We start from the raw sequence: 15308 nt of genomic DNA, 5'->3' as shown, positions 1-15308 counted from the left end.
TACATTCGAACCGGATATCCCAAGACGCAGTTCAATAGCTGACGCTGCCCCCGTTTCCTTATATGACACGCGCAGCAGTGGTGGAAGATGCACAATTATACCACGTTTATTAACAGTAATCTTGCAGCTTACCTGCTGGGTGCCGCATCGGGGAAACCCATTGGCCCGGCTTATCCTGAGCACGTTGACGCTTCCTCCGTTCCCGTCGTAGAAGCACGAGTCGTAGAAGCCGTACGTGTAGATCCGGCCGTAGAAGCCGTCCACGGTTCTCAGAGTAAACTCCATCCCATCCGGCGTGCACGTCTGGCTTACTGCGATTCGGAATGGTGGTGGTAACAACTTTATTAAAATTCTGCTCGCGCAAGGTCTGCCAGGCCCGAGTCCTAGGATGGCCCCTCTCGAGGAGCGACCCTTTCGGCCCAGGCGACAAGGGCTTGCTGTCGTCTTTCATCTGGCGTTCTAAGCTGCTCCTCCCACATCTGTTGTGATGGAGCTGGCAGGAGCGATTTGGAAGGGGGTAAACCCCCGCACCCCCAAAGAATGTGATTTTGGGTAGCCAATGTTTGAATTGTGCAGTTTTGACATATTGGGTTCCATTGCCCGTTGGTAATTATGGCCAGCCAATGTGGGCTGGGGAACGAACTAGTTTGGATTCGACGCAGGATCGAGGCTTGTGCTCGCGTGAGGCTTGCGTTTGGAGGCGGATAGATTCGCCTGTTCTCCATGTAGTAGTTTGTTATTTCGTGGTATGCCGTCGGTGCCTCATCCAGAGGATCCGATCGTCTGAGGGGCACACCTCCCGGTTGATTAGACCTCGGGCTACCTAGTGCGCCTCCTCATTCCCTTGATTCCCCAAATGGGCAGCGACCCATACGAGCTCAATAGCCTTTTCGCTTGTGAAGTCCCGCAAGACTCGCGCCGCGCAGACGCTTATGCTGCCTCTCGAAAAATTAGCGATTGTCCTTTTGGAGTCGCATATGATGGTTTGATTCGTCTCTAAGAGTCCCTTGCGTATAGAACAAGATAGGTCGGATACACCACAAAGTGGTAAAACATTCACTGCTCAAACCTATAGCTTAGAAATATCATCGCAAAAGGTCAGTTCATCTGAGGTGCTATTCTTGGGCGATCATTTTCGGAGGTCCTTTCACTTCCGCGAGACTAGCGCCAGGCGCGTCGGCGTCTCTGAGCGACAGCGTTCCTGGCACGCTGTGTCTTAGCACAGTTGGCACAGTGCAAGGGCGCTGTGGCTCACAGACGCCGAACGCGTCCGGCGCTAGTCTCGTGAAATCTCGTAAAGTGATTGCCCAAGAATACCGCCCTGCCGTGGTGGACACCTCAATACAAACCAACATCTTCTGTGTGTGTCCATCTCTTCCCCTCGTCTTCTGACCTCCACCCGCCCCACTTCCCACCACCACCACTTCCTGATCGGGGGTGGTCGACCGCAGCTTCACAGCTTCAGGATGAGCAATGCCTGGCGAATCACATCGACGAGCCACAGGGTATAGAGCCAAGGAGTAAACGTAATGTTCCCCTGTAGACTTATAGCTCTCCAAACAATGTTAACAGCAGATCTTCGTACATATGACCCTGAGCATCACCAAAAATTCTGGAGCACAAAATAGCGTACTTATACGTTCTCTCTACATCTCGCTTAAAACCGTATTGCACTCAAAGGCGTTGGTTTAGGGGCTGTGATTTTGAGAAAGACTTTTGGAAAGCCGATGACAGTATAACTATTACAGAGTTATATGTACACTGTTCAACTAAAACAAAATTTGCATAGATGCGCTAGCCAGTTAGACTCGCTTAATTGATGCGAAAGCGTCAAATGGCCCATTGAGCGAAAAAGCCGGCGTCTGTCGTCTGTAAAGCAAAACGGCAGGAAAATTCCCATTGCCAGCGACGCCACGTCACAAGCGCGCCTCGACGAAGCAAAGCAGCCGAAAGGCACCACCTGTCATCAATGGACCGCTCAGCGGTGTTCAATTGGACATTCGCATTCACAACTCATAAGAAGCACTTAACTTAGGTGTCATCAGCATTTTCTTTGCCTGACCTCACGTGATTTCGCGTGTTTGAAACAACTGTTATCTCTCCGTACAGATCGAGCTTTGTGTCACAGGTTTCAGGATGAAGCCTGAGCATCTAGGCATATTTTTTAGGGCATCCCGATGTCACTGTTCAGCCGAAGGTAATATTTTAGCCTTGAAACAACTAGCTTTTATTCTGTAATTAGCTTAGCATTTACATTAGTCGACCAATTTCATTAATCTGCTGAGCGGACTGCAACTAGTTCAGCTCCCTTTCGGAGGTGAACAGCAGGTGTACTGCTTTTTTTGTGGATCGACTATTGAGACTTATATGGAGACACTTGCCGTCCAAGCAGTCGCCTCCCGCACCACCAGGGCCGTGTCCGAGGTCGTCGCGTTCGTAGTAGTCAAACTGCGTGCTCTGGTCGAAGTGGGACGGGTTGCTGAGTTGCAGCTGTCGGGAGTCGTAGTCGCTGAGCTCACAGTTGTCCGGGAAGAATGCCCTGAAACATGTACAGCGACGCAGTGCGAAGGAGGAATGTAGTGCAGGTATACAGGCAGAGCAGTGTTTCCTAGCGTCAAATATATCGAAAGTCCCTGCTTAGTTTCGGCGCTGTGAAGTAACCGTCGTGGGTCACCATGGCTCAACTTATGAGGAGAGGAGCAGGGGCCCAACAAGTTCCTTCCAACTATTTTCGTGTTCTCGCCCATAGTGGTTCCTCTGCTTTTTAGATGCTAGGAAATCCCAATTCGTTTGCCAACACCGAGGCCAAACCGTCAAATGGTTCACGTAACTCACAAGATGTAGCCCTCGCTTATCTTAAAAGCTTGAGTCCAAAAGCGCTTTGATTGAATAAAATTCAATGCGTTTTGACGGTTTTGTTGCGGAGCAAAAGCGAAGTTCTGCACACCGTAATCCTCGGTTCATCCTGTCGGCCCAAACATCTACAACTTTGGTCGCTTCCTAAACAGTTGCACTTTATTAAATGTGTGCTAATCCTAGGGCCATCTGTTTTCGCCCATAGGGGGAGTTGCTTTCACGGAGACGTTATATTTCCTGTCATGTATCGGCTTTTACACCGAATTGAAAAACGCATATCGTCATCATAACCAGCCCACTTCGAGACATTCTTAGAGAGACGTGCACTACCCAAGTCCAAAGGGACTGCTTGCAACTCCCTCAACCTGCTTGCCTTTCATTTATCTTTCTATTTGTCCCTTTTTGCAGGAGAGGTTGCTTGCCGAACATTTCATTTCATTTTTGAAACCAGTGAATTATGTTGTCGATTATTATTGGGTACAAGAAGAGAAAACGTGTTCCATCGTGCTGCACGAAAGCTCTCAAAATGAAGTTAAAGATGGAACAGGCAAGTACTTCCATTGAAGATGAGTCCTGGTCCTTACCTGAAGTTGAAGGACTTGCAGTGAATGTCCTGAGCTTCGGAGCAGGCCTGCTCGCACTCTTCGAGCCGCTCGGTGCGGACCACCCGCCTCACGTAGAAGCTCTTGAGCCTCGTCCCGTAGCCGACGCGCCGGAACACGGCCGACGAGAACTTACACTTCTCCGCCAAGCCAGGCGGAAGCGGCGGCGCGAACGGTGGCGGCGGCGGGCCTACCGCTCCCCCCACGGGAGGGAGCGGTTGGTGGGGCACGTGGGGAGGCGGGGGAGGCGGCGGGTGGGCGGGAAACGTCCCTGCACCTCCGTGGATCGGCGGCACCACGCCACCCGCTGCCGCGGGAGCTCCGCCGGGAGCTCCACCATAGGGACTGGCGCCGTAGCCGCCGCTCCCGTAACCGCCTCCCGAAAACCCTCCGGCGACGGAAGTGCCGCCGTAACCACCGCTGCCGCTGCTCCAAGACCCGCTTCCGTAGCCGCCGTAGCTACCCGTGGAGTAGACTCCGGAACCGTAGCCTCCCGAGGACGCCCCGTAGCCACCACTCGACGAACCGATCGAGGAACCGCGGCCCGGGAGTGGGTGATAGCTGGTCGGAGGCCAGCGGCCGTGGGGATAGCTGGGCGGGTCGTAGCCGCCGCCACCAGCTCCGGGTACGCCGGGCGACGGGTAGCCCCGGTGGGTACCGTGTATGCCGTGCCAGCCGTGGTGGTAGCCGCCCGGGCCGCCGGAGCCTACGTGGCCACCGAAGCCAGGAGACGGCGGCGGAGGACCGTAGCCGCCGCCTCCTGTGCCGAAACCAGGAACGGCGCCTCCCGCTACACCAACGCCGCCGGCCGCGCCCCCTCCGCTGAGTCCAGGTCCGTAGCCGTGGCCTCCGGCGTGGCCGGCGCTCCGGTCTGCTGGCGAAATGAACGCAACACACGAATGAACGCGTTGAAGGAGCTAATCGCAAGATTAGTAGCGCCCAGGAGGCGTTATACCTCATCGCGTCCAACGCAGGATGCTGGTGGTGTGTACAATCACTTCAAATTATTGTGGTACATCACCATATTCCGAGAACAAAGGATGAGCTGGCGACTCCTATCCTGAAGATAACTGCCTGTACATGTGTGACTCCAATTCGGAGAGTGCTCTGGAGTTCCGCGACGGAGGAAGCTCACTACTATTCGGCCGCAAGCAGAGTGAATGTTCACCGTGGTGATTACGAAAACAATGCTCGAAAAATGCAGTAAAATCCTCCACACGTGCTTTCGAGCACTTGTTATTGCTGTTAGAGTGTATCTTGCTGCACAAGCCACGTTTAGACGAGTAATCTAGTCGTTCGCCTTATCTCTAAACTCTGCCTTAATTATAATCTGGATATCGGTATTTTACACTTTTGAAGTTTAACTGTGGAACGGTGGATCAAGAAACAAACGCGGTATCTACGAGTTCGCAGCAACGTACTTTTCTGACGGTGCCTCGCTTTAAGTTTGGGGAAGAGCACAGTATTCAGTTCCCTGAAACGTTCAGTGCGACTATAGGGGAAACGAGGCTTAATGGCGTTCATGATTTTAGTATAACGCCAGAAGGTCTTCTTCGGGGGTGAGTAGGCAGTATTTACTAAATTGGGATAGTGACCAAAAGGCAGCGCAAATACAAAAAACAACGCAACGCAAACCAGTGCGTGTGCGTGGGCTCTTTCCTGGTATGTCCCATTTTGCGCCAGGGCTTTAACGTTATCAACCAGAATAAGCCGTGTATTTCATCACTATGCAGTAGCGCCAACCGAAAGCATGGATTTACCTATAGCAGTTCGCACATCGTTTTAAAAACATCTAAAGAGTATCGTTAGGTTAGGATGTATCAGCAAGTTACGCTACTGCATGCAATATCAAAATGGCAACCGCCAGCGGATGCGTCTTAAGCAGGAAAAGACGCAATAACCCAAAACGTGTGGCGTCGCTGCCTCAAGGTTCCCGTACAAGCTCGCCATCGCTGTACAAATTTAGATGATGATGATATGTGGTATTTAATGGCACAAGGGCGAGGTCTGGCCATAGAGCGCCATACAAGGTATTCTCACGAATTTCGAGGGCGTTTGCTCGTGTCTCTAGGCTATTTAATTGTTTAAAGGTAGAGGAGTGTTAAATTGCATTCTGAACGAATTAATGACGCAAACTTAGAAGCTTCGAGAACATGTTGCGCGCCAGAACGGTGCGAATACGAGAAAATAGTTCGCAATCTGTGACGTCATACTTACGCACCGGCGCGCCACGTTTCGGCGAGTTGTTTTATAGGAAATGGTCATTCATGGTCTCTATGCGAAAAATCAATCTTTTCCCATTAAGATACTAAAAACTGATAGTTGAAAAAAATATTATGACAGTCTGAAATGCTTTCCTATATTGCTCTTATGTGTCCTTTGAAGCCTGTGCTCCAATTATTTGCTTGTCGAAAAATCTGCAGCGATGGTTCAGTGGCGGTAGAGTTCAGCTGCTAAGCACGTGCGATGTCCTGGGTTCGATTACTGGTCGTAATTATTCCGAGACCCGACGCGGTAGCTTAGTGGCTACGAGGTTGCCCGGCTGAGCTAATCGTTGTGGATTCTACCTCGGTCGCAGTGGCCGCATTTCAATGGGCGTTAAAGAAAATAAAAATAAAAAAACCGCTCATGTATTTAGAGTTAGGTGCACGTTAAAGAACCCTAGCCGGTCAGAATTAACTACTACGTACGGCTTCCTCGCAGTCCGTGCGTGGCCTTGATACGTCCAACTCCATAATTTTGACTTGACGAGATTTTGGTTCTCGAGAACGTATGACGTAACAGCTTACAATAAACTTGCATCTGTCGTCCGTGGCCGTAAGCGACTCCGCGTCAACGCTCCCAGGGCTAGATGCAGCGTACATGCCCACATATGCAAGAAAGTGAACGGTGAGATCGATAGCCGTCACCGTAGCTCAATAGCTCAATTGTCGGAGTATCGCACGCGTAATGCGGAGGATGTGGGTTCCTATCCCACCCGCGGCAAATTATATCTTCGTGCACTGTCATTTTCCTTTAATCTAGCATTTCTACACCTGAATTAAAGAATCACAGTTAATTTTCTTATGTTTCCCCTGACTTCATTGTTTGTTGATTTCGTGTGGCCGCAACTAAAGAAAAAATGATCGAGAAAAGAAAGAGACAAAGCTACAAAGAATTCTGCACACGGTAATTCAGAATCAGAAGGGAGAGAGAGGGGGGGAAACATGATTAATGAAAGGCAGGGAGGTTAACCAGGACTGAGCCCGGTTGGCTACCCCACACTGGGGGAAGGGAATCAGAAGTGTTTGCTAACGATACCGCACGCTATATTAAACAAGTGTGCTATACTCGTGGACATCTTTCAGCGCCAATAAATGGAACAACACCAGTACCGGAGAATTCGGCGCATGTGTCACTGGGCCACGCAGTCCGGCAGCTTTTGACAGCGCTCTCTTTCTTCGATTTCTCAAGGAAGCTATTGTGAGTCAACGTAGCTTTCTATACGCGACGGTTTCGCATTTGCCGAATAGCTCGAGAGGAAAGCGAAAACGTGAAGTTCGAACTACAGAAAGAGTGGTGTATATTTTTACTTCTTTTTTTTTCATATACAGGTACTGTAGTAAATATGGTGTTTGTGTTTTGTATTCCTCAGCGTAAAGAAACACCGGTACTTGATTGAGAGTGTGGATGTAGTAGAATTGGGAAGGTCATGCATTGCGTAGGCCAGATAACCGGTGGTCTATCAGAGTCACAGAATGGGTGCCAACTCGCTGTTGAGGACGGCAGAGAACTATAGGTAGTGTAATGAAATTAGAAAAATTTGCAGGCATGACTTGGAATGGTCTGGCGCCAGGTAGGGGGCTGATTTGAGATCGCTGGGGTAGTTCCTTCGTCCTGCAGCGGATATAAATAGGCCGATAATGATGACGAAAATCTATAAATACTCAAGGATTTCTTTATTTCGCCCCTGCCGAAATGTGAGAGGTTTCGCGAATCGAACCGGCAGCCTCGAGCTCGGCAGTGCAGGGCGCCAAGGCCATCTCAGCCGTGCACCAATGCCGATTGTCTTTTTTTCTTTTTTTGACAGAGCGCGCATCATCATTACCACACCCGTCCGCGACAACGGATTTCACGGCGTTTCAAACATCAAATTCAAGCGCAACAGCGCATCTCTGTCGGCTCCGTGGTGACCCATCTCGTAGCTATACCATAAACAACACCTTGAGTGTTGCAAATTGTAACACGTCCGGCGCGATTCCTGGAGATCTTGCGCAGTTTGCGGTGAGCCTCGTAATTTTGTGCATAGTTCGAGAATAAACCTTCTGCTCCCTTTGCCGACAGATTACAATAGAAAATTCCGCGATGGGCTCGTTGCGGCGGCGCTGCGTTCTCGCACCACGAGCCCTGAGAAGCGTGGCCTGAGTATATGCACCTATGCCGAAATCCCGCCGAAATTGCTGCGCACGTGGAAAGGGCGCAGTTGAGATGGAAATGCCGTAATCGCTTGCGACAATGCACGGTAAGTAAGAAGAGAAAGATCAAACGTGCGGCAAACGGCAAGTTGCAGGTGGCTGCTGACGCAGTAGAAGGTTTCGCCAGCGGAAGAACGCAAGAACGAAATATGTGTGGATGTATTACCAGCTGTACTGAAAGCCACATGTGCAAACGGCACTTGTATAGCTCCTTTTCGCGTTTTTTTTTTTTTTTATTGCGAAGCATGTCTTGGCGAACATTTGCCACTTTGACATTATCTATCTATCTATCTATCTATCTATCTATCTATCTATCTATCTATCTATCTATCTATCTATCTATCTATCTATCTATCTAGCCGTCTACGTCTTGGTGCTCTCATGGTCGTTTCGTTAACTCGGTAGGTATCAAAATTGGCATAGCATGACAAGAGTGTACGATGAAAATAAATGATAGGTCATAACATGAATATCATGACATGTGTGTCATTTAGGTCATGAAACTACCGCCTACGTTTTGATGCTCTCATGGTCGTTTCGTTGGTGGGTACCAAAATTGGCATAGCATGACAAGAGTGTCTGATGAACATAAATGATAGGTCATGACATAAATGTCATGACATGTGTATCATGTAGGTCATGAAACTACCGCCTACGTTTTTATGCTGTCATGGTCGTTTCGTTGGTGGGTACCAAAATTGGCATAGCATGACAAGAGTGTCTGATGAACATAAATGATAGGTCATGACATAAATGTCATGACATCTGTTTCATGTAGGTCATCAAACAGCCGCCTACGTCTTGGTGCTCTCATGGTCGTTCAGTTAACTTGGTAGGCTCCCCTCACACTGCTTCGCATAACATCGATTCCCACAGGGCGTGGGATCTGCCGGCTTTTTTTTTCTTTTCTTTTTACAGTGAAGCTGTATATGGCTAGGGTTCCATCTATATTTCGTGTTTGTGCGTCAACAATAACAAGGTGATCGTGGCCTGATCATAGAGATAGTGCGGCGGAGGTGAAACAGGCTTCAAGCATTCCGCCCCTAATAATAGTTATAATAATAATAAGTGAAACAAATAAATCGAGATGTATTGTTTCAAGTCGATGGGTACAATGCAATCGTTTGTGAATAGCACATGCATGGGCTCACGACCAGGAAGCACTGCCATATACGGAGAGGACAAAAATTGGAGGACGCTTAAGCTTCGCCTTTAAGAGAGGAACGCGATAGCATTCAAAGATCCCTGAATGCTTGTGAGGCTTTCCTGGAACTGCAGCTTTCTTTTTTTCCACGTTCGCCTCTGCGCGCCGCAGGTGGTATGGTAGAAATGCTGGAAAAGGGGTTTGTGCTTGAGTTTCCTCGTTACAGAACTATGTTTTCTTGTACAATCAAATTACAATCCGACGCTATCGCGTCTGTAGGTTGTGGTTAAGTCGTACTTTACGATTTTTCTGACGAATTTTTTTTAGAAATTCAATTAGTTCATTAACGCCTCTGCGCCTCGCGGAGGGCCTGTTTCATCGGAGAGCCAAAAATTGGAGGACGCTTAATTGCTTCGGAGCAACACTTCTAGCCACCATAGCTTCGGCTTTAAGAGTGGAACGCGATATCGTTATCGGGACCCGTTCGCATCGCATTTTTCTTTACGAGTAGGCTTCACTGCAACCCGCAACGTGGGAAAGCCAGCTTACAAAGACCAAGCTTACAACAAGGAGGTTTAAAATAATATTTTTATTTAAAACCTCCTTGGCTTACACCGATCCCCTTAAAGTCGGCTTCACTTTTAAACACCAATGCATTGCTGGGAAGAAATTTTTACAGCAGCAGTATAAGCCGTCCTATATCAAAAATTTGGGAGGACGCTTAAGCTTCGCTTTTAAAAGTGGAACGCGATAGCACTCAAAGATCCCTGACTGCTTCTCACGCTTCCCGACAACTGCAGCTTAAGCAACCGTAATGGTTACCGGGAAACACTGGCGCTATGCACGCTATGAACGCTATGCACGAAGGCGAGCTTTCTGGTAGAAACGCGGCCTCTTGCGTGGGGCGCGTCACAGCCACGCCAAAAAAAGTTGCATAATTTTTAGGTTTCCGTTTTTGTTTCGTACTTTTTATATTTCAGTCTGAGAAGATTTAACATAAAGGGCATGCGCTGTGGGTATTTTGTTTCATCACATTTGTTTGTGGATTGTCATTCTCAAAATTCCGAGGAATAGCTTTGCCAAGAATGCAAAACAAGGTATGAGCAAAACTAATTATAAAATTGTGTGGCATGCCTAAATATATTTGGAGGGCCTGCGTGGTTGGGGATGATTAACAGCGCTTACTTTTAGGCTTCCCACGCTGCCGTGGAGGCGAGCGCCATCTGGATGTGTCTTTCGCAAGTGACCTACCCGAGCGCACCGCTGTTAATATCGTAGAAATGCTGCAAAGGGGGTTTGTGTTTCAGTTTCCTCGTAACGGAATTATGTTTTCTCGTACATTCAAATTACAATACAACGCTGTCATGTCTGTAGGTTGTAGTTAAGTCATACTTTACGATTTTTCTGACTAATTTTACTTTGAGAAATTCAATTTTGTTCGCTAACGCATCTGCGCCACGTGGAGGGGGCCTGTGTGGTTGGGGTGCTTCGGGCTGATGTGGTTCGGCATGATTATTTCCGCCAGACGCCGCTGCTTAACGCCGAAGCCGACGCCGACGCCGGATTTTCTGCGACACGGGGCCCTTAACTTTATCGCGTTAAAACTCTCTATTAGCGTTCCTGTGGAGCTGTTGCGTACCGCATGGCGGCGGCGCATACGCACTGGCCTCAGCGGAACGGAAAGTAAGCGTCAAACTAAAAATGTGTCTTTCTGAGGGCGCTGGCAAATGTCGACAGCAGACTTTCTAACACTGTGACAGGCCGACACATTCTACAAACCCTTTCTATCACTCCGGCACCCGTCACCAAGACTAAATACACCATTCCACATCACATACACTAGAACCTCTACATCCCTCCACTTCCTAAAAAAAAAAAAAAAACATGCACCCTGTGCACCACAAACAGCGCAGAAGGCAGCGAGCAAAGGCTCTCCAAAAACAATTCTCCTCCTCAAAAGATGTGCTCGATGTTGATGCCGCCGATTATGGGAACAGGAATCAGTATGCAATATCAGTCAACTCTGACGGCCAGGTTGCTGCCGCCGCCTCCATTCCTGGCTCTTCCTCGGAGGAGGCAGAGGAGGCAGCCATAGCCCTGGCCCTCACAATCCTAAAGTCATCGGTTATCGTTAGCTACTCAAAAACAGCCATACATAACTTCGGAGCAGGCAGGGTCTCTTAGCCAACCCTTTCCTTACTTTTGACCCCTCCTCTGCATCAAACTGTAGCAATAATCTGTACTCCTGCGCATGCGGGCCTTGCCTGAAACGAGGCTGCTCATGCCAGTGCCCGAGGATTTACGGTCCGGGCGCGAGCATCAGATGTGTCGGACCTCGCTACGGAGGAGGCACCGTTTACAGCGCGGGATAGGCTTATTAGCTACCGCGACATCTGCACACACTACCGATTAGAGCGTTTGACCTTTCCGCCGCTCATGCGCAAATCCCCGCGCAGCTGTGAAGTTCTGTGGCGACAGCTGCAGACTCGCAGCTTTACCTCCCCTTACCTCCTCCACCGCATTCATCCCTCCATTTACCTTTCTCCCTCTTGTAAATTCTGCGTCTCTCCCAGAGCAGACTTAACCCGCGTCATGTGGCACCCCCCCCCCCTTCCCTGTTTACTCAAACAATTCATATCTAGTGAGGAGCAGTGGGAGGCTGCCTTGCGCAGCTCGAGGCCCTACCTTCAGGAGGCCATCCTGAAGTGGGCTGAGATAGTAGAGGAGGCCTACTTCAAGAAGTTCCTCCCCCCTCCCCTCTATCCCATTGCCCCCTTTCCTTGCAAGAGGGATAAATAAAGTTTTTCATCAATTCATTCGACGGTTTTCCCATTGGCCTCAACTCGTGCACCGTCGAGGTGCGTAGGGGCCTTAGAGGTGCGTAGGGGCCTTAGAGGCGCGTAGGGGCCTTAAAGGTGTGTCGGGAGCCTATATGCAACGCTGTTTGAATGTAGGCTCCCTAGAAGTACGACGCCTGCAACGCCGCTCGTGGCGCTCCTCATCCGCGCCAGCGTTCTGAGACGCCTTCATCGCCAAGCTAAACCAATTGGCTAAACCTAAACTGCCAGCATTTTTTTTTTATGCCGGCTTAGTACATTTCTGTATTTGTAGTATGTGTGCGCGTATTTATGGGGAAATGTGTACCTTTAATTTCTCAACTGTGTATTTGGATATCCGGCTCTAGTGTAGCCTATACCTTCGCATTTGTCAGCGAAGCAACAACAAAAGCGCACAGAGGAACAGCTCTGCAGGCCTTTGTCATCTCTTTCCGAGAATGCCATGACGACGGCGACGACGACAGACGTCGACAGGCGGCGAGCGGTTTGTTTACGGAAGAGGCGCGCGATTGTTGCACTTGTCTGGCAGAAAACATTTTGCAAGCGGCTGGCATTGGCGATTCCGACAATCGTGCGGCGCGTCGAAGATCGAAAATAACGTGGGAGGCATAGAGAATACCGGCTTTAAGAATACGGGAAAGATCGAGGGCCTCCCTTTAAAGGCAGGCTAGAGAGAAACGTTAAACCAGCTAAGAGTGATAAAACTTACACTCATGAAGACTGGTAAATTGATGGAGACAAAGGGAATGATAAGCTTCGCCGTAAGAGGTTCATTACTAAAAGATCAAGTTCTCTTTTCTTCATTTTTTTTCTTTTTTGTTTTCCTGGTTCTCTCTGATTTGTATACATACGTGTTTGTAAATGGATGTCTTTCATATTTCTTTTTCTTTTTTTTTTTCGAGTGTGCGCTCACTGTCTTCTGTTGCCTTAGATGGGTTTATAAGTCGGTCAAGTTGCCTGCGAGCAATGTATGCCTAGAACCCCACCACAGAATTATTTTGAACTCTGTGGGAAATAAAGTCAATCATTCATTCAAAGCCCAGCGCCGTTACGTCAGAATGACATTACGAGTTTTAAATATAAATTTTTCCTTCGTTTTTGAAATAAAGTTTCTTGTCTAAATAAGTGCGCGAGTGGCTGGCTACGGTAAAGGAGGCGTGACGTGTAAACCAAAACAAGACAGCGAAAAAGAAAAACTTCCACACACAGGGGGTCACAAACCTTATATACCAAGCATCGAAGCGCAAAAAAAAAGAAAAAAAAAATAGTGCGTATTTTAAACATACACACGGCATATTAAATGTGATTGAATTAGGCAACTTGGGGCATATTCCCGGCGCCATACATTTACGTCTTCGACCTTCGACGAGTTAACGGCTATTGGGTATAAAGATATGCAGATGGGACACCGATAAAAAAATCCACATCAAGGCAAAGCACTTGGAAGCGCGCCGCGAGTAACACTTTATGAACGCAAGCGTAGCTGAGTCTCAGCTCGTGTGACACAATATGGCGGCGCCAGCGGGGTTGTCTCCACCCTGGACGGCGGCGCTGGGCATCGAGGCACCCTATTACGGAAGAGGCGCGCGATTGTTGCACTTGTCTGGCAGAAAACATTTTGCAAGCGGCTGGCATTGGCGATTCCGACAATCGTGCGGCGCGTCGAAGATCGAAAATAACGTGGGAGGCATAGAGAATACCAGCTTTATGAATACGGGAAAGATCAAGGGCCTCCCTTTAAAGGCAGGCTAGAGAGAAACGTTAAACCAGCTAAGAGTGATAAAACTTACACTCATGAAGACTGGTAAATTGATGGAGACGAAGGGAATGATAAGCTTCGCCGTAATAGGTTCATTACTAAAAGATCAAGCTCTCTTTTCTTCATTTTTTTTTCTTTTTTGTTTCGCTGGTTCTCTCTGATTTGTATACATACGTGTTTGTAAACGGATGTCTTTCTTTTTTCTTTTTCTTTTTTTTTTTTCGAGTGTGCGCTCACTGTCTTCTGTTGCCTTAGATGGGTTTATAAGTCGGTCAAGTTGCCTGCGAGCAATGTATGCCTAGAACCCCACCACATAATTATTTTGAACTCTGTGGTAAATAAAGTCAATCATGTCAATCATGTCAATTAGTCAATCAAATAAAGTCAATCAAGCCCAGCGCCGTTACGTCAGAATGACATTACGAGTTTTAAATATAAATTTTTCCTTCGTTTTTGGGTTGATGTGCCGCAGTAAAAGTTGTCGAGACAGCGAGAATTTGGCTCATTTAGAATTCAGCGTACTTCATACTTACTACTATAAATTACTTTCTCTCTTCTTGGCATAATAAAAAGGAAAAATTGACATCTTAGGGCACGAATGCGGCGCCGGCTACTGCTTGTATCATGAAAAGATATTTTTTTTTATATACATAAGGTTGCTAAACTCTTTGGTATTCTTGTGAAAATATAACTAGACGCGAAAGGACGCGGTATACTTCAAAGCGGCACCGCTACCCGTTTTTTGTTCTCGCGTCTTTTCAGGCTTATCAACCCAACCCTCACGGTAAATGTGCTTTCTCTTTATTTCACTTCCTTTCTTTCTTCGTTTTGTGTGTGTTGTGTGTGCGTGCGTGTATAAGGGTAACCTACCAATAAGGATAAACTTTAGTTTTCCCTTTGGTGCCTCTTCAACGCGCCCTGAGTGCCTCACGTTCTTAAAGGACGTGCTTAAATTTGGTGGAGTTTGTTCAAGCTTGCAGTATTCGTAATCGCGCACTTTAACCTCCACTCAAATCTAGTAGATACAGCCGAGTTCTTTTTTAAGTGGAAAGATACTTAGAAAGCTTTCGTGGCAGATAGCCCAGTTCTGTTGCGTCCGCTTGAAGAGGCGGACGTTACTTGAACAATCAACAGCTGTGTGGTGTTAGCTTATTAACAAAACTTTGGACTATGGGCAATCATGCATTGTCAGTTAGGACGATATTTGCACCACGACCACTTACTGGCTTGAAAGGACAGCTTTCACTGCAGTAACAATATATATATATATATATATATATATATATATATATATATATATATATATAATATTATATGTGTGTGTGTTTGAAATACTCTGGACGATTTTATGCGGTGACTGGCTTTCTATGCTGATGTGTCGTCCTTTTCTTTTTTTTTTTTTTTGCTTTCTTTCACTTTTGCGTGTTTGCTCGCGTTAAAAGTGACCTTTTTATTATCATTTTATGTATCCGTTTATTTTTAAAGCAATTTATTTTTATTGCATAGAAGTGGCATAGAGCAGCCGGAGGCGTAGTGTTGAAACTTTCTACATTTGGACCGCATTTAACTCTACCTACCTAAACATCACTAACAACTTTAGGACCTCTAATACCAATTGCAGAATTGAAGCTCAGCATTAACGAAGTCGTATCTATT

The 15308-nt window shown here is 47.7% G+C and overlaps 1 protein-coding gene across 1 annotated transcript in view; it reads right to left on the bottom strand.

Annotated features, from left to right (window-relative positions):
* LOC119433495 (uncharacterized) overlaps window positions 1-15308 on the bottom strand; it is a 69488-nt gene that overhangs the window by 12989 nt on the left and 41191 nt on the right. Inside the window, exons 7-9 of the mRNA XM_049659436.1 lie at window positions 3441-4329; window positions 2378-2539; window positions 133-307 (exon numbers count right to left, since the gene is read on the bottom strand). Of these exons, the coding sequence (XP_049515393.1) occupies window positions 133-307; window positions 2378-2539; window positions 3441-4329 (1226 nt within the window). The remainder of the gene's footprint in view (window positions 1-132; window positions 308-2377; window positions 2540-3440; window positions 4330-15308) is intronic.

The sequence above is a fragment of the Dermacentor silvarum genome, chromosome 11, assembly GCF_013339745.2.
Source record: "Dermacentor silvarum isolate Dsil-2018 chromosome 11, BIME_Dsil_1.4, whole genome shotgun sequence".
Classification (NCBI taxonomy): Eukaryota; Metazoa; Arthropoda; class Arachnida; order Ixodida; family Ixodidae; genus Dermacentor; species Dermacentor silvarum.
This window is presented reverse-complemented; position numbering and strand designations above follow the sequence as displayed.